Raw genomic sequence first — 16,137 nt, forward strand, 5'->3', positions numbered from 1 at the left:
GGTTGAGCTACATGTGTAGCACAGTAAAAATTAGTTTGAAAAACACTGACTTTGAGGATGCTTATGCTACTGTATAGAGATGCCTACGGTACCTTCTCAAAGCCATTTTAGGTACTACAAGTAGTATAGTTTTGAAAGCCCGTCTGAGCTAACACACCATGCCAAGAAGTGTGGTCCTGAGTGGTGGCGGGCACTGAAGTCCTCGGCATAGACATTGCTGTAGTTTGGGGCCGGCTGTATCGTATCAGATGCTCTCCTGTGGCATGTACTCATCAACACATGGGTTTGCACCATCTGCTAAGAATAAAACAAGCCAGACAAGATCAAAATAAAATCCTTCTGACTGGATTCAGTGGAATGGCGTTGGATCCCAACTATCTGCAATAAAAAATGTTAATAGCAATGCATAAGAATGAGCACACAACTTCCCCAAAAGGTTTAACCAGCTTTACAACTGGGAGTAGGAAACTTCAAACTGGGACAGTCTACCTAGTGATGTTTAAATAAAAAAGGATAGTAGTTTGACTAGTTTTAAGAGTATATAGATATCTTAATTTTTGCTTTCAGAATAAATTATGAACTAATTAAACTGATTTTTGTCTGTGAAAATTGTGTGAGTGCTAAAGACGCGTTTTTGAGGTTGGCTGGACACTTGCACAGAGAGGCTGCCAGTGGTTATGGTTAGGATTGTTGACCCTGGATAATTAAGTCTGGGAGCCGAGTGTGTTTATGAGAAGGAAACGCTCTGGGCCTTCATTCCCTCTCTCCCTGTCTCTTCTTTCAACAGGGCCAGGACCCGCCTCTCGGGAGTTTCCTTCCAAGACGTGAAGGCTTAGTTTGGTGGTGGTGGGACTTTCTCATCCTCCCTGAGCAGGATTTCCAGTCCCAGTGCGACCTTACCCGTTATTTCCCTGATGGGACGGGGTTGCTGTCTGGTGGCAGCAGCTGCCTGTGCGGCAGCTCCGCACTGCTGCTCCACGTAGGCAGAGGGAAGGGCGAGTGTGCCCAGGCCGTGCTCTCCTTGCCCATCTCCAAAGAGCTTCAGTAAAGGCGTTTTCAAGTGCCATGAAGAGGGACAGGAGAATAAATGGGGAAAGCAGAGCAGGGCAAGGCTAGAAACCCAGACCCAAGGCCTCCTACAAGACCGGGATCTTCATTTTGATATTTAGTATCACACATTTAGGCTCAAGCTGCTACTGTAATTACAATAATTTTTATCAGGCATTTAGTAAAGCTCTAAAATGTTGTTTCTTCCCTCAGCTGCTGCAGAAACCGTGTTTCCATCACAGTTTTAATCTGTGATGTTCAAGTTTCTGGCACTTCCACCACAAATTGTTCAACAATATTGGATTTCAGTCTAACGCTTTGACATTAAAGTTGAAGTCATGTTGATGTCATCTTCCAGATGTTCATGTCTACTGAATAAAAATTGTGTTTATTTGTTTTATTTCAAATTACAAAAACACATGGGGAATTCTGGATGCGATCCCTCATGCTATACAAAGGCCCGTGTGTCCTGTCAGAAATCAGACAAAACTTTTCTTCATGGTGTAGTAGGAGAGACCTCAAAACACTGGAAACATAGGTGGATTTCTTCACTCATCCAAACAGAATGGCTTTGTTACGTGCCTGAGCCTTGTTGTTGCAGCTGCGGTAACTGCGCAGAAGGGAGACGTGCGGCTTCTGCCCGCAACTACTTACTTGTATTTTGCTCTGGTGCCACACCGGTTCTGCGTTGGTGGGTTGCTTTGACTTGATAGTCAGCCATGCTTCATTTGTAAAATGAGCTCGTAACAAAACAAGTCCATTTTGTCCTCTAAGTATGAAAAAATATATTTTAACCTGTAAAATAATTTCAAGCATCCTGCGGGTCCCCCTCCACTGGGAGGCTTTGGCAGCAAGGTCCATGGCTAACACTGGAGCTGTTGCCCTCTCTGTTGTCTCAGCTTGCTCCCAAAGCCAGGAGTTTGTATTATCCCATGTTTCTTGTGTCAGCATGGTACAGGCGAATTGAAGTTGAAATGTCGGGGGGCCACAGAGCTGAAGGCTTTAAAACAAAATTTCAATAGATAAGCTGTAATATGAAGTATTGTGCCATGGGCAATGAGTACTTGGGTGGTCGTAAGTGTTAACATTTTCAAACCCAAGAAGGAGTCAGCGCTTGCTGATCTATTAGCGTTTTGTCACAAGACAGAAGAGGCATAGTTAAACTCATGGTCCTTAAAACAGGTGTCTGAGAACATACTGATTTTCAACAAGTGCTAATGCTTGTGTTTTGTGAATCTCCTGGGTTTTTTTAGATGAAATTCAGTCCCTGTGTTCTTAAGGTGGAAAGTAAAATAATATTGTATCAGAATAAATTGAGTAGGTACATTGAGGTATTCACTCTTGAGATGAGTGAAAAACCGTTCAGACCTTTCCACTGTACCCTGTTTCAAAACTTGAGAACATGATGGTTTGATACTACTGCTAATCAAAAAATCCAGTCAAATAGAATGAAATTATGGAGTTTCAGTATAAGTGGTGTATACAGGGTGGCATAAAACATTCTCTTCTGCACTATTTTTCACATCCGTTTGAAAATACCTTTTATGCAGTCTCATATTAACGTGTCACAGAAGACACAGAAATGACGCTGTGGATCATATACAGTAGCACAACCAACACTGTAGTACTTAAGTAATGGTGTGGCTGCTTTCCTTTCTATTTTTTAAATTTCAAATATCTTTCACAGCAATTATATGTAACCACAACGAACCAGAGAGATCACAAAATTTCCTGGTTTACGGAGCCTCTGAGCGTACCGTTCTGGTTAATACCTCGATGAGGCAGGCTGGTTGCATGACAATACTGAAAAAAGGCATTTCTTGCTTTCAGTGCTCCAGGTCAGAAGCCTGATGTAGCTTTTTGGCCATATCTTCATCTTAGTTCAGTTAATTTTTGCTTCCATTTCTACTGGAGTTGTAAGGAACCACTTGTTAGATTGCAATAACCATGGAGGAAATAGCTAGTTTCCTAGAAGTTGGCTTGACTGAGTCAAAAGGCAAAAGAGAAAATTGCATCTTGCTAATAAATGGCAATTATTGTTTCCATCATGGACCAATTAATTTTTTCTTGAGATATTTGTTCATTTATACCTTGGAGATAATGTGGGGTTTGCATAATTTGTTTTGAGAAAAGTGGTGTGCTTTCTGTTGTCCTTTCTTACTAACAAATCACATATTCCATCTAGGTATACAGGCAAAAAAGTTGAATGTGTGATTTTTCAAGTAAGCTAGGACAGCTTTCAAGAAAAAAGACCACCCTTAATCATCGATAACTGTCAATCTTGCCTGACTTGTATCACACTAACAAGGGAATTACACATTAAAAAGGGGTGGTGGTGGTTTCATTCTATCATGTTCAGCCACTTCCTCTTACCCAAATTAAAGCTGCTTTGAAATCTTGCCTTCCCACCTGCTACTGTAACTGGAACAGCTCTGCTTCAGCCTCTCCTTACCCTGGTGTCTCTGCATTTCCCGTCCCTGTGGGTCTGTCAGTCCTCAGCACTGCTGTGAATATTCCTATTCCTGTGCAACCCAATATTCGAGTCTGGCCCTGAGCTTGCAGCATATGTTTCCCACACAGTCCAAATTTGGTGCTATATACTGTAAGTTAATCTCCAGTAAAGCATAGCAAAGAGAAAAACCTGGGAAAAAAACAGATGGAGAAAGTAGAGCAAACAATTTGCATATATATGATATGTCTCTCAGTTAAGATTAGCATTTCCGACTTCACCTGAAAAGCCCTTAATAGAAATCGAACTGCATGTTTGCCCAAATCAGCAGAATCAGAGGAGATGCCCTAATGGCACAATGTCCCCCCAGCCCAGAGGGACCCCAGCACGGGGTGGGGGGGCTCCATCTCCCGCTGTGGCCCCACGTCCCTGCCACATTGCTGGGATGCTGTGGGCAGAGGGACAGGGAAGAAACCCCTGTCTGTGGGATATTTGTTCCCCACAGCCTTTATAGCACTAAAGCTTCACCAGGGTCCTGAGTTACTCTTCATGGGTGGCTGGTGGAGGAGCACCACCATCTTCCCATTTATTTACAGTCCTTCAAGGTTCCTTCTGAGCATGCGGTTACAAGTGCTTGGGCAATGAACTTCTCGGTGCCTTCTCAGCACCTCTGCACTTGAGATGCATAATGTGGATGTGGATGTGTATGTTAAAGTAGGCAGGTGTTTCTTAGAAAACAAAAAATCAACTTTCCTTTTGCAAAAAGGGGACCCTCTGCTTAAGATTCCTCTGAAATTTCCATAGATGTGTAGCTCCTTTCTCATTTCTGTTTCCAAAAACACAGAGGCTAATAAAATGTTGAGGTGGTCAATCACAGTGATACACCACATCCGTAAAAGAAAAGCACTGACAAATTATTAAATGCAGCTATGCAGGGAATAAATAAATAAATAAAAACTTACAAATCTCTCTTGTTGCAGCAGTTAAAAAGGCATAGAAGTTTTCTCACACCCACAGGCTTGCGAGTGCTGTATTTAGAGTGCTGAAAAGCAAATTCCAGTGCTGAAACTCGCTTCTCTGGAGGCCTACATTTGGGTATACTGCCTAAGTCCTGGAAGCAGTGACTAAAACATACTTATTTTTGACATGTACTCTGGTACTGCCTGTCTTTCACAGGTCGTGATGGAACCAGATAGTGATCCTGAAAAGCAAAGGCAAACCTAGTTTGCTACTATTTCTGAGTATTTAGTAGAAGAAAAGCAAGAAAACTCTATGATGCTATTTACATTTTTGTGTAAACCTCGTCCCTTATGTGTTGCAGGATCTTGTTCTTTACAGAATGCAGCAACTTCTTAATCCTGTGTCCTCATAAATAATTCATAGCAAAGGGACTACCAGCCTGGAACTGCTGTTCTCTCCTTTGGGCACTGATTTCTATGGTGGTCTGAATCGTCTGGGCACGGTGGTCTCATGCATACACATAGCCAGGTAGTGTTAGGTATCATCCTGACACAAGTCCCTAAGATGTATATGCAGACGAGATGGTTGCTCTCCAGAAGGTTATTTGATTAAGCAGCAAAATTAATGAAGTCTTTATGGATACAGTGAAACTGGAAGAGTTTCAGTGTGTGAGTTTCTGGTTCACATCTGCATTAGTTTAAGTAAGACTTTACTACTTGCTAAGGTTGCAAACCTGAATGCTGAGGGTACAGTCCCCTCTTTAGGGGAACATGGCTCCCTGTTGATGGAAGAAGTTGCTCATAAGGAGATTTCTGCTTTCTTTTACATTTTAGGAGCTAAATAAATAAAATCTTAGGTCTCTCTAGGTTTTTGTCTTTGCAAACTTCTGCAAAGATGAGAGGTTTCTGGGGTAATAAAGGCTGCCCAGGCTGTTTGTGGCAATCCAGCAAAGTCATTGCCATGTAGGTTAGCACAGCTGGAAAGATTTCCCCAGCTACTGGCATATGGCTGTGCCTGCAACTGCTAAAAAACTCTTTAACTTCGAAAAATGGCGGGACGGTTGTAAGCTACTTTGCTGGATAAGGCACTTAGAATGGTTGTCAGGGATTTTTTTTCTGTATTTGATGATGGCGATCCAACTGGTTACCAAAATAACTTCTTATATGTTTGAGGCAGAGCCTCCCCTGAGGCTGGCAGCAGGGAACACCCTGAGGAAAGCCGGGCTCCAGCCCCAGCCCGAACGGCTGGAGGGGCGATCGCAGCTGGGCGCGCGGTGGGAATTTGTGATTTATGGAACCACTGCGGAACCAATTGGAGATCATTTGCTGCTTTCTCATTCCTCCTTTAAGAGGGACATTACAGTAAATAATGTCTGTGAAGAGGAGGGAAAAACAGGCTGTGGTTTGTTTGACCTCCTTCTCCTTTTGCATCCCTTTGAAGTTGGTGAGTAAATAATTTGGGCAACGAAATCAGCGCTCCACAATGTTCCTTTGTTTCTTCTGCTGCTTTACCTTCCCTTTCTGCTCTCGTCCCTCCTCCCAGCCACTGCTTGGTTAGCTTGGGCAGCAAAATGGGTGTCCTGAGGAACTGCTGCAGCACAGTTAAAATGTTTCCTGGGAACCTAATGGAGTCAAACAAATTAAAATGCAATTCAAAGAAAAAGTTTACACGCTATTTATTTTTCCTTTTGCAGCAGGGCATACTGCGAAGTGGGGGACTTATTATTAATAGATACAGATATTAATAGGAATTATTAATAGGAACAGATATTAATACTAATTTAAACGCCATGGAAGATTGCAGTCACCGTTTTTTCAGATGATTATAGACTTGCCTTAATTTTCAGTGGTTTCTTTCATTATTTGGAAATAGTTTTCGCTGTATCCACAAAATATTGTGAGGAATGTAAAGCTGGGTTTCTGAAAAAAACTGCTGTGGATTTACATATTTCTTTAGATGCAGGGCGCAGCCAGCTGCTCAGCTGGTGTAAACGGCATCTGCCCTGAAATTGGTGGTTAGTGAAATCCCCAAACACGTGGTCACCCCGTGACGCCTGTGGCTCTGGGCCCCAGCACCGCTGGGGAGGCGAGGAGGAGGACTGGGGGTACTCGCCTGCCCAGCGATGCCTCGGGCCCCCGATGTTGCCCTTTCTTTTTGTTACTTGCTTGAGCCCACTGGCAGGAAAGGCACAGAGGTCTGACATCTTTCCTTGTTCTCTGGAGAAGCGACGGGTTCAGGTCCCGGTCGCGTGGTGGCCTCTCTCGTCCATGACAATGGCGCAGTAAAGAGCTGATGCTCTTGATCTAGGTTTGGCAGCAGAGAGGTTAGAGATGAAGCGCTTAACTCTGGATTTTACTCCATCACCTCAGAAAGCAGTGAAGGTACAAACCCGTTTGTGTGTGCAGCGTGCACGATTCTGTTAGCGATGGAGGTCAGAGTAGCTGTGTGAAAACCTAAAGTGTTGTCAGACCACACCAGTGGATTTGGATGGCATCTGGCAAAAAAACCTTGCTTTTTCCCTGGTCTTTGCTCCTGTCCCACATGAGCAGGGAGGGCACAGGTTTGACTGGAAAGAGTTGATTTCTTTTTTAGATACTTATCTGTTCTTACACATAACTCGAATCTTCTTTCAAACACGGGTGTAGAACTCCTTCTTGAGTCAGTTATTATTGTATCTTTTAATAAGCTGGAGTTATTACTTTAGGGAAAGCAACGTGGAAGATGAGACGAATCTCATTTTGCCCCGTGGGGATTCTCGTTCTCGTCGGAGCTCGCAAAGCTGTACCCTCAACTCAGTGGCGTTCTCTTCACTTTGGCTGTGTCCATTTGCAGCTGTGGCTCTTCACAAAACACTGGTTTTTGGCTGAATCCAAATTTTAGGTATAAAAACTCAGTTTCCTGCTCTCTCCTCTCAAGGGAAGGAGGAGTGGGAAGGAGAAAGGAGAGGCTGGCAGCCCCGCACCACCTCTGCGCCCCGGCCTCCGGGTGGGGTAGGGGGAGCACACCTTGTCCCAAGCACCACCATGAAGGTGGGCATCCAAAGGGATGTCAAACTGGGAGAGAAGAGGCAGAGAGGCAAATAAGGTTACTTTGGGGGTCTTCATCCCCGTGGAAGGAGATCGGCAGCCAAGGGGCAGCAGGTAGTGGGAGTCTGTAGCCAGAGAGGTGGAGGGAGAAATGCTGGTGCCTGACGGGGCTCGTGGAGCGGGGTGGGAGAGGGGAGGGAGCCGCTGGCTGTGTGCATGAGCACGCCTAGGTATAACACGTATTTAGCACTGGAGCGAGTCCAAGTCCGTTATTAATTGCTTAGTGAGGGTGAATCAGAAGGATGAAAAAGGCAGCTGTTTGCTGCCAGGATATTGTAGCAATGCTTTTGAAAACGTACTTTGATATCATGCTATGTAACTGTTTTGTAGTTGGCGGTATAAACATGTTTAGTGAAAGGTGCAGCACATGGCAACTTTTATAGCAGTTATTTGAAAAACTGTAGCCTCTTCCCTAACTCAGAGGGCGATACGCTGAGTGCTGGGATGAAGGCACTGCGCACAGCCAGTCGTGCCTGTGAGCAAGGGGTGGAAAAGCCCGGGGAGCACAGGAGTAAGAGGCCAGGGCTCTGCTTGTGCACTGGGCTTGGGAAGAGATGGGAGGAGACAGTCGGCCCAGCCAGGTGATTTTGGGTGGCAAGAGAGTACCTCAGAGAACCAGCATTGCTTTCAGAGATCTCTAACTCTGCTGCTTCTGGGACCACCACCATTTTGCTACAGCCACGGTATCTGTCAGGGGCTGTGTCCAGGGCAGCTCCCAGTGCGAGGCTGGAGCTTGTTCATGGGCATCGATTTCCTCACCTGCATCCTTCCTGGGCAGGTTAGATCCTGGAGGGGGCCCTGCTGCCCAGATGAGCCAGCAGCCATGGTCAGACCCAGCCCCGACGCAGCTGCCTGGAGATACTCCTTCACCTTGTCCTGCACACATCCATCACGCATGTGTCTGAGGATGGGAAATGGTGCTACCCGCAGCCACCTGGTACCTCCTCTCACCCTCTCCACAGGGACATGCACCGGTGTCCTCCAGAGGGGCCCCAGCTTTGGTTTCACACGTACGCGCTGCTCTTGGCAAGCACCGTGTGAGAGAGGGCAAGGTGCAAGCGGTGAGCCTGCTGCTGCGGCAGAAGGTGCCGGTCGTGGTTCTCACTTCTTGGGGAGTTATTTCCATCGTCTGCCACAGGAGACTATTTTTATCTGTGGTAAACAGCCTTAATTCCAGCACTGTGTGATCTCTGGTACAACCTGAGCGTAGGCCAACGGGCAGGCGCCCGTGATCCAGAGACCACGATCTTGATCTTGATTCAAATGCCTGTGGGAACTTGGTTTACAAAGCATGTTTGATGTGCTTTTAGTAACTCCTGGTGCTGAGGAGAGATTTTATTAAATCTAAGCGTGTTTAGACTTTCTGGCTGTTGAATACCTTGTGCTCAAATATTTTGCTTTGCTCCCGTCCAGTGAGAAGCGATGAAACCGGGATGTCTGAGGCAAGGCTGCCAGCTTCTTGTCAAATGGGGCGATAGAAAGCAGTTCTCAGAACTAATGCTAAGTGAAAATTTAGTGTTAGCAAGAAGTCCTGCGTTGAACTGACCGGTTGAATACACATATTTCCAGCCAGAAGAGCTGTGCCTATAGAAAAGAGTGCGACATCAGGTATTTAAACCGTAGTTTTCATAAAGACCGGCAGTTGTGTTTTAAGCTCAATGTATTTGAGGTTTGGCCAATACATTTCTATTGACAATCAAAATTTCATGTGGAAAATAATGATAAGAACAAAACTAATAGTAGTATTGTTCACATTTTTCACTTAAAAATGTGAACAGGGATACATTTTGAATTTCTTACAATTTGCCTCCATTTCTGAGCCCTTGGTATATAGTGGGGTTATATTTATAAGTGTTTTACTACATTTAGTCATTAAATCTCTCTTTGAATGAATTATCAGATCCTGAGTTTTATTCTACCTTCCCTCTATACCTTCAGACTCCTTCCCTAGGGGGCATTTTCCAGCAAATTTCAGATTTTCCTTTGCTCTGCTAATCTTGCTGAGAAACTCAAAACTTAGAGCTGCAGTCAGGCTTCTCTGTAAGAAGCAATAGTTACTAGGACTTGGTCTGACTTTTGGACGTTTCTCTGATTCCTGTGGCGAACAAGCTTTTGTCATGACCTCTTCCTTTGAGGCAGGCAGGCAGAACAGAGGCAGCAGGGGACGTTACAGGTGCAGGATGATGCTGCACTTGCCTCTCATCAGTTGGAGCATTTGAATGACCGTGCTCCACCAGTGAAAAGTCGGAAAATAACATTTATGCTTTCTTAGCTCAAAAGATGTTCTGGTGCTAAAACATTTCAACGCTGACTCAAAGGCAGATTTTAAAAAAAGGAGTTTCCCTGGGAACAAGACCTCGTATAACCTCGACAGAGGAGGATGGCAGGCTGAGGCACTTTCTGCAGAAATATAATGCTCTGTGACCTGGACATTGTCAGGGTCTTACCATGACAGCAATGTCTTTTCAGATTTTTGAGGAGAGTTTTGTACCACAAAGGATCCTTGGGATTGTACTGAGGTGACACAGGCCAGAACGTAGCCCAGCGAGATGAAGACTATGTGAACACTAGACTTTTCATTTTAAGGAGTTCCTCCCCATGACATTTTGTTGTGGTTGTGTAACTTTTCCCTTTGTTTTCCCTTTTCTTTCCCAATAAGGATAAGTTGCAAACCAAGCTCCAGATTGTAGTTACTTTATTTTCACCAGCCTAGCTAAAGTAAATGCTTACAGTCAGAAACATGCAGTTTAAATTAAAGGCCACGGGCAGTTCTTTTTTACTACACAGTAGTTGGCTACACAGGCAGCAAGGTTGTCCTGTGTCGTGCTGGAAGTGATCTGGTTTTACACTGCCTGGACCTCTGTGGACCCCTCTCTGGGTTCAGAAAGTCGATAGCTCATGTACTGTATTGCTCCTTATATTTTTGTTCCTGCTGCAGAGAGTTTCCATTAAAAAGATGATTTGCTCAAGAGGCCAGTTTGCCTTTCATCTTGAGTATATTCCTGTGCATTCCGAAATCAATAAAGCTTGGATAACAAACTTGAACAACAGATGATTTTTAAAGCGTGTGAACAAGGAGATCTGAAAAACCGTATTTAATATGTTTTATGGTGATATGATTTTGGATCCATGTCTCCTATTCACCTCTATTCCGAGCATGAACCTGCGGCAAAATTAAATAGCAGGCAACAAAGCTAGTTATAATGATAAAGCTTCAAAATAAATGCTGCTGTTTGCGAAAAAGCGGTTGAGTGAGTTGGATGAAATGGCAGTGTAATTATACAGCAGTGAGTGAAAGTTTGATAGCTTGGAGCTTATCTTTGCACAGCATGCCACTTTCCCCCTAACCCCCAGTATGGCACGTTTCTTTATCAACACTTCATTTCTAGTTGTTCACCTTTAAATAATCTTATAAAATCTTAAGTTTGTTCCACCTAGTGATTATGGAAGGAAATGCAGAAAGTAATTAAAATGAACAGACCAAAACAGTTTAACCAAAATATCCCCAAAAGTGAAATTTTGGGTAGTTAGTGATCACTGTGAATTCCCAGCTCTGCAGGATTCTTTATTTTATGAACACTTCTAGGACTAACTTCAATTTTGCAGTGATAAAGGGTATCAGTATACAAGACTCCTATGTAAAGAGTGCCCATGCCCTAACTGACCTAAAACTGACGACTGCCTATTATATGCAGGTACATATGGCACTAGTTCCACTATTGCCATAGTTTCCATTATTTGGAAGATTCAGCCAAATGAAACGGCTTAAGCTTTAATATATACATTTTAATTTACTAGTACACTTTTAAATAGTTCACTAAAAATTGCTTCCTTTAGTAGTCAAGGTCTCTTATCGGATACCTGCTTCCTTCCCCTCCGTGGATGCTTCCTGTTTTCCATGTCAGTCCCCATACCCCCCCATGTATTTCCATGCGCCTTTTCCTGTTGTCATACGTTCTGCTGCAGCTGCTCCTCAGATGCCTCTCCACCAAGGAAAGGCTCCAAAGCCGAGCTGGCTCCTACACAGCACCACGCAAAAACACTTTGGGGGCCCCTACCCTCACCCCTTGAGCAAGGAGGCAGCAGCACTTACATCTCCAGGCATGCTACCGTCAAGTAGCCTGCGTGCCACTAACGGTGCGCATCCCACTTTTGAAGCCCCTCTCGTGTCTTTGCCTTGTCCCCTGTGCTTTTTTGTATTGCGCAAGTGGCACAAAAAAACCAACAGGAAAGTAAGATGAGTCAGGTCTGTGATAGTACGTAGTTAAATCGTGTCTGTGCTTTCGTGTATGATTCAGTTACCCTCTCCCTGACGGCTCTTTCTGTGGAAATAAAATGTGGAATGATAATAGGGAGAAAACTGTTTAAGGAAGGATCCTATCTATTACTTGTGGAATTGCACCTTCAGGGTTTCAGTAGGGTTTGGCTGTATAACAGAAAGCCAGAGAGACTCTTTTTGTACAGAACTGTCAAATATATCTTAGTTCATGAGTGTTTCCAACCCTCCTTTCTACTGCTTTACAAGAGAAATATGACTATATTTGTTTTAGTTACCTATGTTCCAACAACAGCATAACTGAGGTGGAATATTACAAAACACTTTTTTAAAAGCTGGAAGCGCACATGAGACATGATTATGTGGCCAGTATTATATATTTTTTTATTGATGAATGTGTCTTGTTTCTCTTCCTTGTTTCTTCTCCTACTGCAGGGGATGGATGTGGGCACACGGTGATGTATCAAGACAGCGGGACTCTGGCATCCAAGAACTATCCTGGGACGTACCCAAATTACACTCTTTGTGAGAAGAAAATCCAAGTGCCTCTGGGAAAACGTCTGATCTTAAAAATTGGAGACCTGGATATCGAATCACAGAAATGCGAATCCAGCTACCTTACCATCCAGAGCTCTTCAACATTGCACGGTATGTAAAAGATAAGGCAACGGCTGATGCATGGACTGGTAAAAGTGTGAGTAAAAGCCAGCTCAGCAAAATGCAAGGAATGTTAGCCTGTGTCCTTTCCTCCTCCTTTTCATATTCAAGTGTGTCCTTCTCAGTATGGGAGGCCGTTGCCCTCACACCGTGTGTTGCTCTGCCAGGGCTGGGGGTGCTGCCATGCTGCGCTGCGGTCCAGGGGGCCGCCGGGGCCACGGGGGCTTGTGCCCAGCTCTGGCACATCCACCCCAAGGGCTCTGCCCTCAGACCTGCGGAGCTGTACTATCGCAGCTTTAGTACGGCAGGTACATGGGTCTGTATCAGCCCTGTACCCTTCTCGGGTAGGGGAAGAGCTGGCTCACTAATCAGACAGAAACGAGATAAGAAATTGGAATCAACGATCCTGCATGTCTCTATTTCCTAGGCAGGTCAGGCCTGGGAGAGGAGATAACCTTTACTATTGCTAGCTATTAGTCACTGATCAACTTTGCTAACGTACAGGCTTTAATACTTGCAGATACTAAACACGTGCAGCCAGTCTGCACTCCTGCAAGAGATTTGCACAGGAAGATGAGTGAGTAAATATGCTATAGCTGTGCACTTAAAACAATCGTAATGACAACAGGATCCACCCCAGGGAGAACCTGAGGCCTTCCTCAAATTGTTTTTTCCCAACCTGTTGTTGCTGAAACTTTGATCTGCTCTTTCTAGAAGAGTCAACCCGATTTTCAAGTCGATGCACCCTTTCTCAGAAGTCAGATTTAAATGCAGGCAGAGGCATGGGGCTGCAGGGACTTCCACAATGCAGAAATAAACATGTGGATTGCCAGTTCATAAAATTTTGCCTGCTGGGAGTGGGCTGTAGCCCTTCAGTCAGCTGAGGCTGAATGTGCTGTACTGGACTTTACAGGCAGAATGGATTGAATGGGAAAAGACGATGAAGAGATGAGCTACACAGAGCTTCTGCAAGTTTTCCAGGTCACCCAGCTCATTACTTGGCTCAGTGAAGTGTGTGGTTCTGCTAAGCTTGGGACTCATAAGATATCTTAGTAGTAAGGAGGGATGATTGCCTTTCATTCATGAGCATCGTAGGCCTATCACTCATCTGGTAAAATAAGATCAAGTGAGGCATTAAAGCCTTGCTCGCAAATGAAGGTAAAGGTAATTGTGGTTCTCATGAGGGAGGTATTACGTTTTGAAACAGCCTTCACCAAGAGTGGGCAGTGACATGTTGATATCTAAGCCTTGCATAGAGCTTGATTTGAGCCATAAGGAATGCTTCTGTTCGTGTGTGCTGGGATTTTTTTGTGTTGTTTACCTCATTTCAGAACTGTAAGTAATGAGTTATGTTCACCTGAAGCAGTCTGTCTGTACTTGGCAGTAAGAGATAGGTAGTTAGTATTGCATTACCATATCTTTGAATAATTTTTAGTGATGCTATCTTGACATTCCTAATCAAAGGCTTTTCTAGGAAACAAGGATGAATCAATATATTGTTTTCCAAAGTGAAAAATGAAGCTTGGATGTTGATTGAAATTCTGGCTCCTTACACATCAGCGTGAAGACATCTTCACATAGTTCAGTCCTGCAGTTATTCAGCCTGTAAACACAGAATACCTGTGTGTTATGCAATCAAATACATATAATGAATTTCTGTAAAGTATTCCCACACCCATTTTCAGACCTGATTGGTAATGTCTGATGCATGTGGACTATAATTTGCATTCTCAGTAACGAACTGCATAATTAGCAGATTTTGCTGATATCTGATTAAACAGGCTTTATAGCTTAGGCATACATACCATCTGTAATGGTTTTTGTGGTCTGCAGCTCACTGTAGACTTTCCCACTAGCATACCTACAGAGCCTGTGCTCTACCTTCAGGTAAATCCTTGCAGAACACAGTGTGGAAATCATGCTATATGCATAGATTCATGATATCGCTTGTGTTTTAAAAGACGCAGGAATTCATAGACGAGATTAGAGCTTCTCTAAGTAAGTTGTTTCAGTAGTTTTGCTATAGCTCTGGGTTTTAATATGCATTTATGTAAGCAAAAGAAGCTCCATGAGAAAGCACTGCAAAGTCCATTCAGTCTGTTAAGTGTCCTTTTAGGTAGCTGTTTCTTGAGCCCAGATCCCCTCTTCACAACCCTCCCCTCTTCATGAACATCTACAGGCAGGTCAACATCTTCCCTTTGGCCAAGAAGATACTGACCTTTGCCATGGAAATTCTTTCATAGGATGATGGAGAGTTGAAAAGATTTTGCAGCCATTGGAAACATCTGAGCAATTAAAAACTAACCTTTGCATGTTTTCTGTATTTGACCTGAGTGTAAAAAGGAAAACCTAAAAGCTAAGTATGAAAGCTGGCAGCTTTCATGAATATTACTCATGTTTCAAATTAGTTGAGCAGCCTTTGCTTTTTATTTAAGAGGTTTGCAGTTAGAAGACAATAAGGTCCAAAGGGAAGTACATTTTAAATACCATGCTGATCTCTTCAACTCTACAGAAAACAAGAGAGTGAATGTCAGTATGTGTACAAACATCTCTTGAGGAGTGTATCTGAACCTTAGAAAATTGGTCAGAGGCAAAACCTAGATTATGCACGTAAATATAAAATTAGTGGAAACAAGTCTTCAGATGACAAAGTATTGTTTTCCTTTCAGATTTCTCCCACGTGTTGTCTTTACATATAACGGTGATTCATTCGTCGTTATAAACTTCTGCTGGGATTCACGCGGTACAGCAAGGGGTAACTCAATTCATGTTTGGGTATTTATGTTCCGTGCAGTAAAGGGAAGCTGTTATATACAAATGAATGGATTCATTTGATCTGTGTTAGCCATAATACTGATTTTTTCACATCTGTAAGCCGGTGACTACAGATTAGACCACTTACATGCAAGTTTTATTTAAGTTTAGGGCATTCCTCACATTTTGTGGACTGACACAAGAGTACTATGAATCTAATTCCCTCCTAGAAAAGCATGTAGCGTTGTTGCGGATCTACTGAAGCCTCCCCGCTCAACTGGCACACAAACATGACACTACAGTTCTTCTCACTTTTGATACTTCTCAGCTTAGATGGACCTGTGAAGGCAGCCATTGCATTTAGATTTCTCCAGTATTGCCATCAAAAGATGATCATTGAATAATCTTAATGAAGCTCTAAAACTGAAGACACAAAGTGGCTGAACGCTGCGTCTCTGGGTTATTACTCTGCACGCTGTTTTCTTCAGTGTCCACTGGAGGAAAGACGCTGTAGCAAGTCTTTTCTTTCAAACTGTTAGCTTTGTATCCAGACTTAGATGTGAAAATATTAATCATCAGTCAGCAAAGGTAGTCTAACACCACTTTTGGTGAAACTGAGTCAGTTTTGTCTGACAAACCTTTAAATATTAACAGCCTTGCACGTGTTGTCTCTAGGAGAAATAAATAGATGATAATGTTATCTTTTAAAGGAATAGCTTTGCACTGGATGAAAATATGGGGGGTTTTGTCCCATAAAAGGAATCTAGAATAAAAATTAATATGAAGCATGATCTCACAGTGTAGTCAAGGTGCAATCTTGACTGAAATGCTTTTCTTCTCAAGTTAATTGCATTATCTGAGCATATTAAAAATACTGAGCTCTGAATAAAAGCTTCTGATTTTTAATT

The 16,137-nt window shown here is 43.4% G+C and overlaps 1 protein-coding gene across 1 annotated transcript in view; it reads left to right on the forward strand.

The window, feature by feature from the left end:
* Positions 1-16,137, forward strand: part of DCBLD1 (discoidin, CUB and LCCL domain containing 1) — a 49,145-nt gene that overhangs the window by 4,017 nt on the left and 28,991 nt on the right. Inside the window, exon 2 of the mRNA XM_075498631.1 lies at positions 12,254-12,466. Coding sequence (XP_075354746.1) covers positions 12,254-12,466 — 213 coding nt within the window. The remainder of the gene's footprint in view (positions 1-12,253; positions 12,467-16,137) is intronic.

The sequence above is a fragment of the Mycteria americana genome, chromosome 3 (assembly GCF_035582795.1).
Source record: "Mycteria americana isolate JAX WOST 10 ecotype Jacksonville Zoo and Gardens chromosome 3, USCA_MyAme_1.0, whole genome shotgun sequence".
Lineage (NCBI taxonomy): Eukaryota > Metazoa > Chordata > Aves > Ciconiiformes > Ciconiidae > Mycteria > Mycteria americana.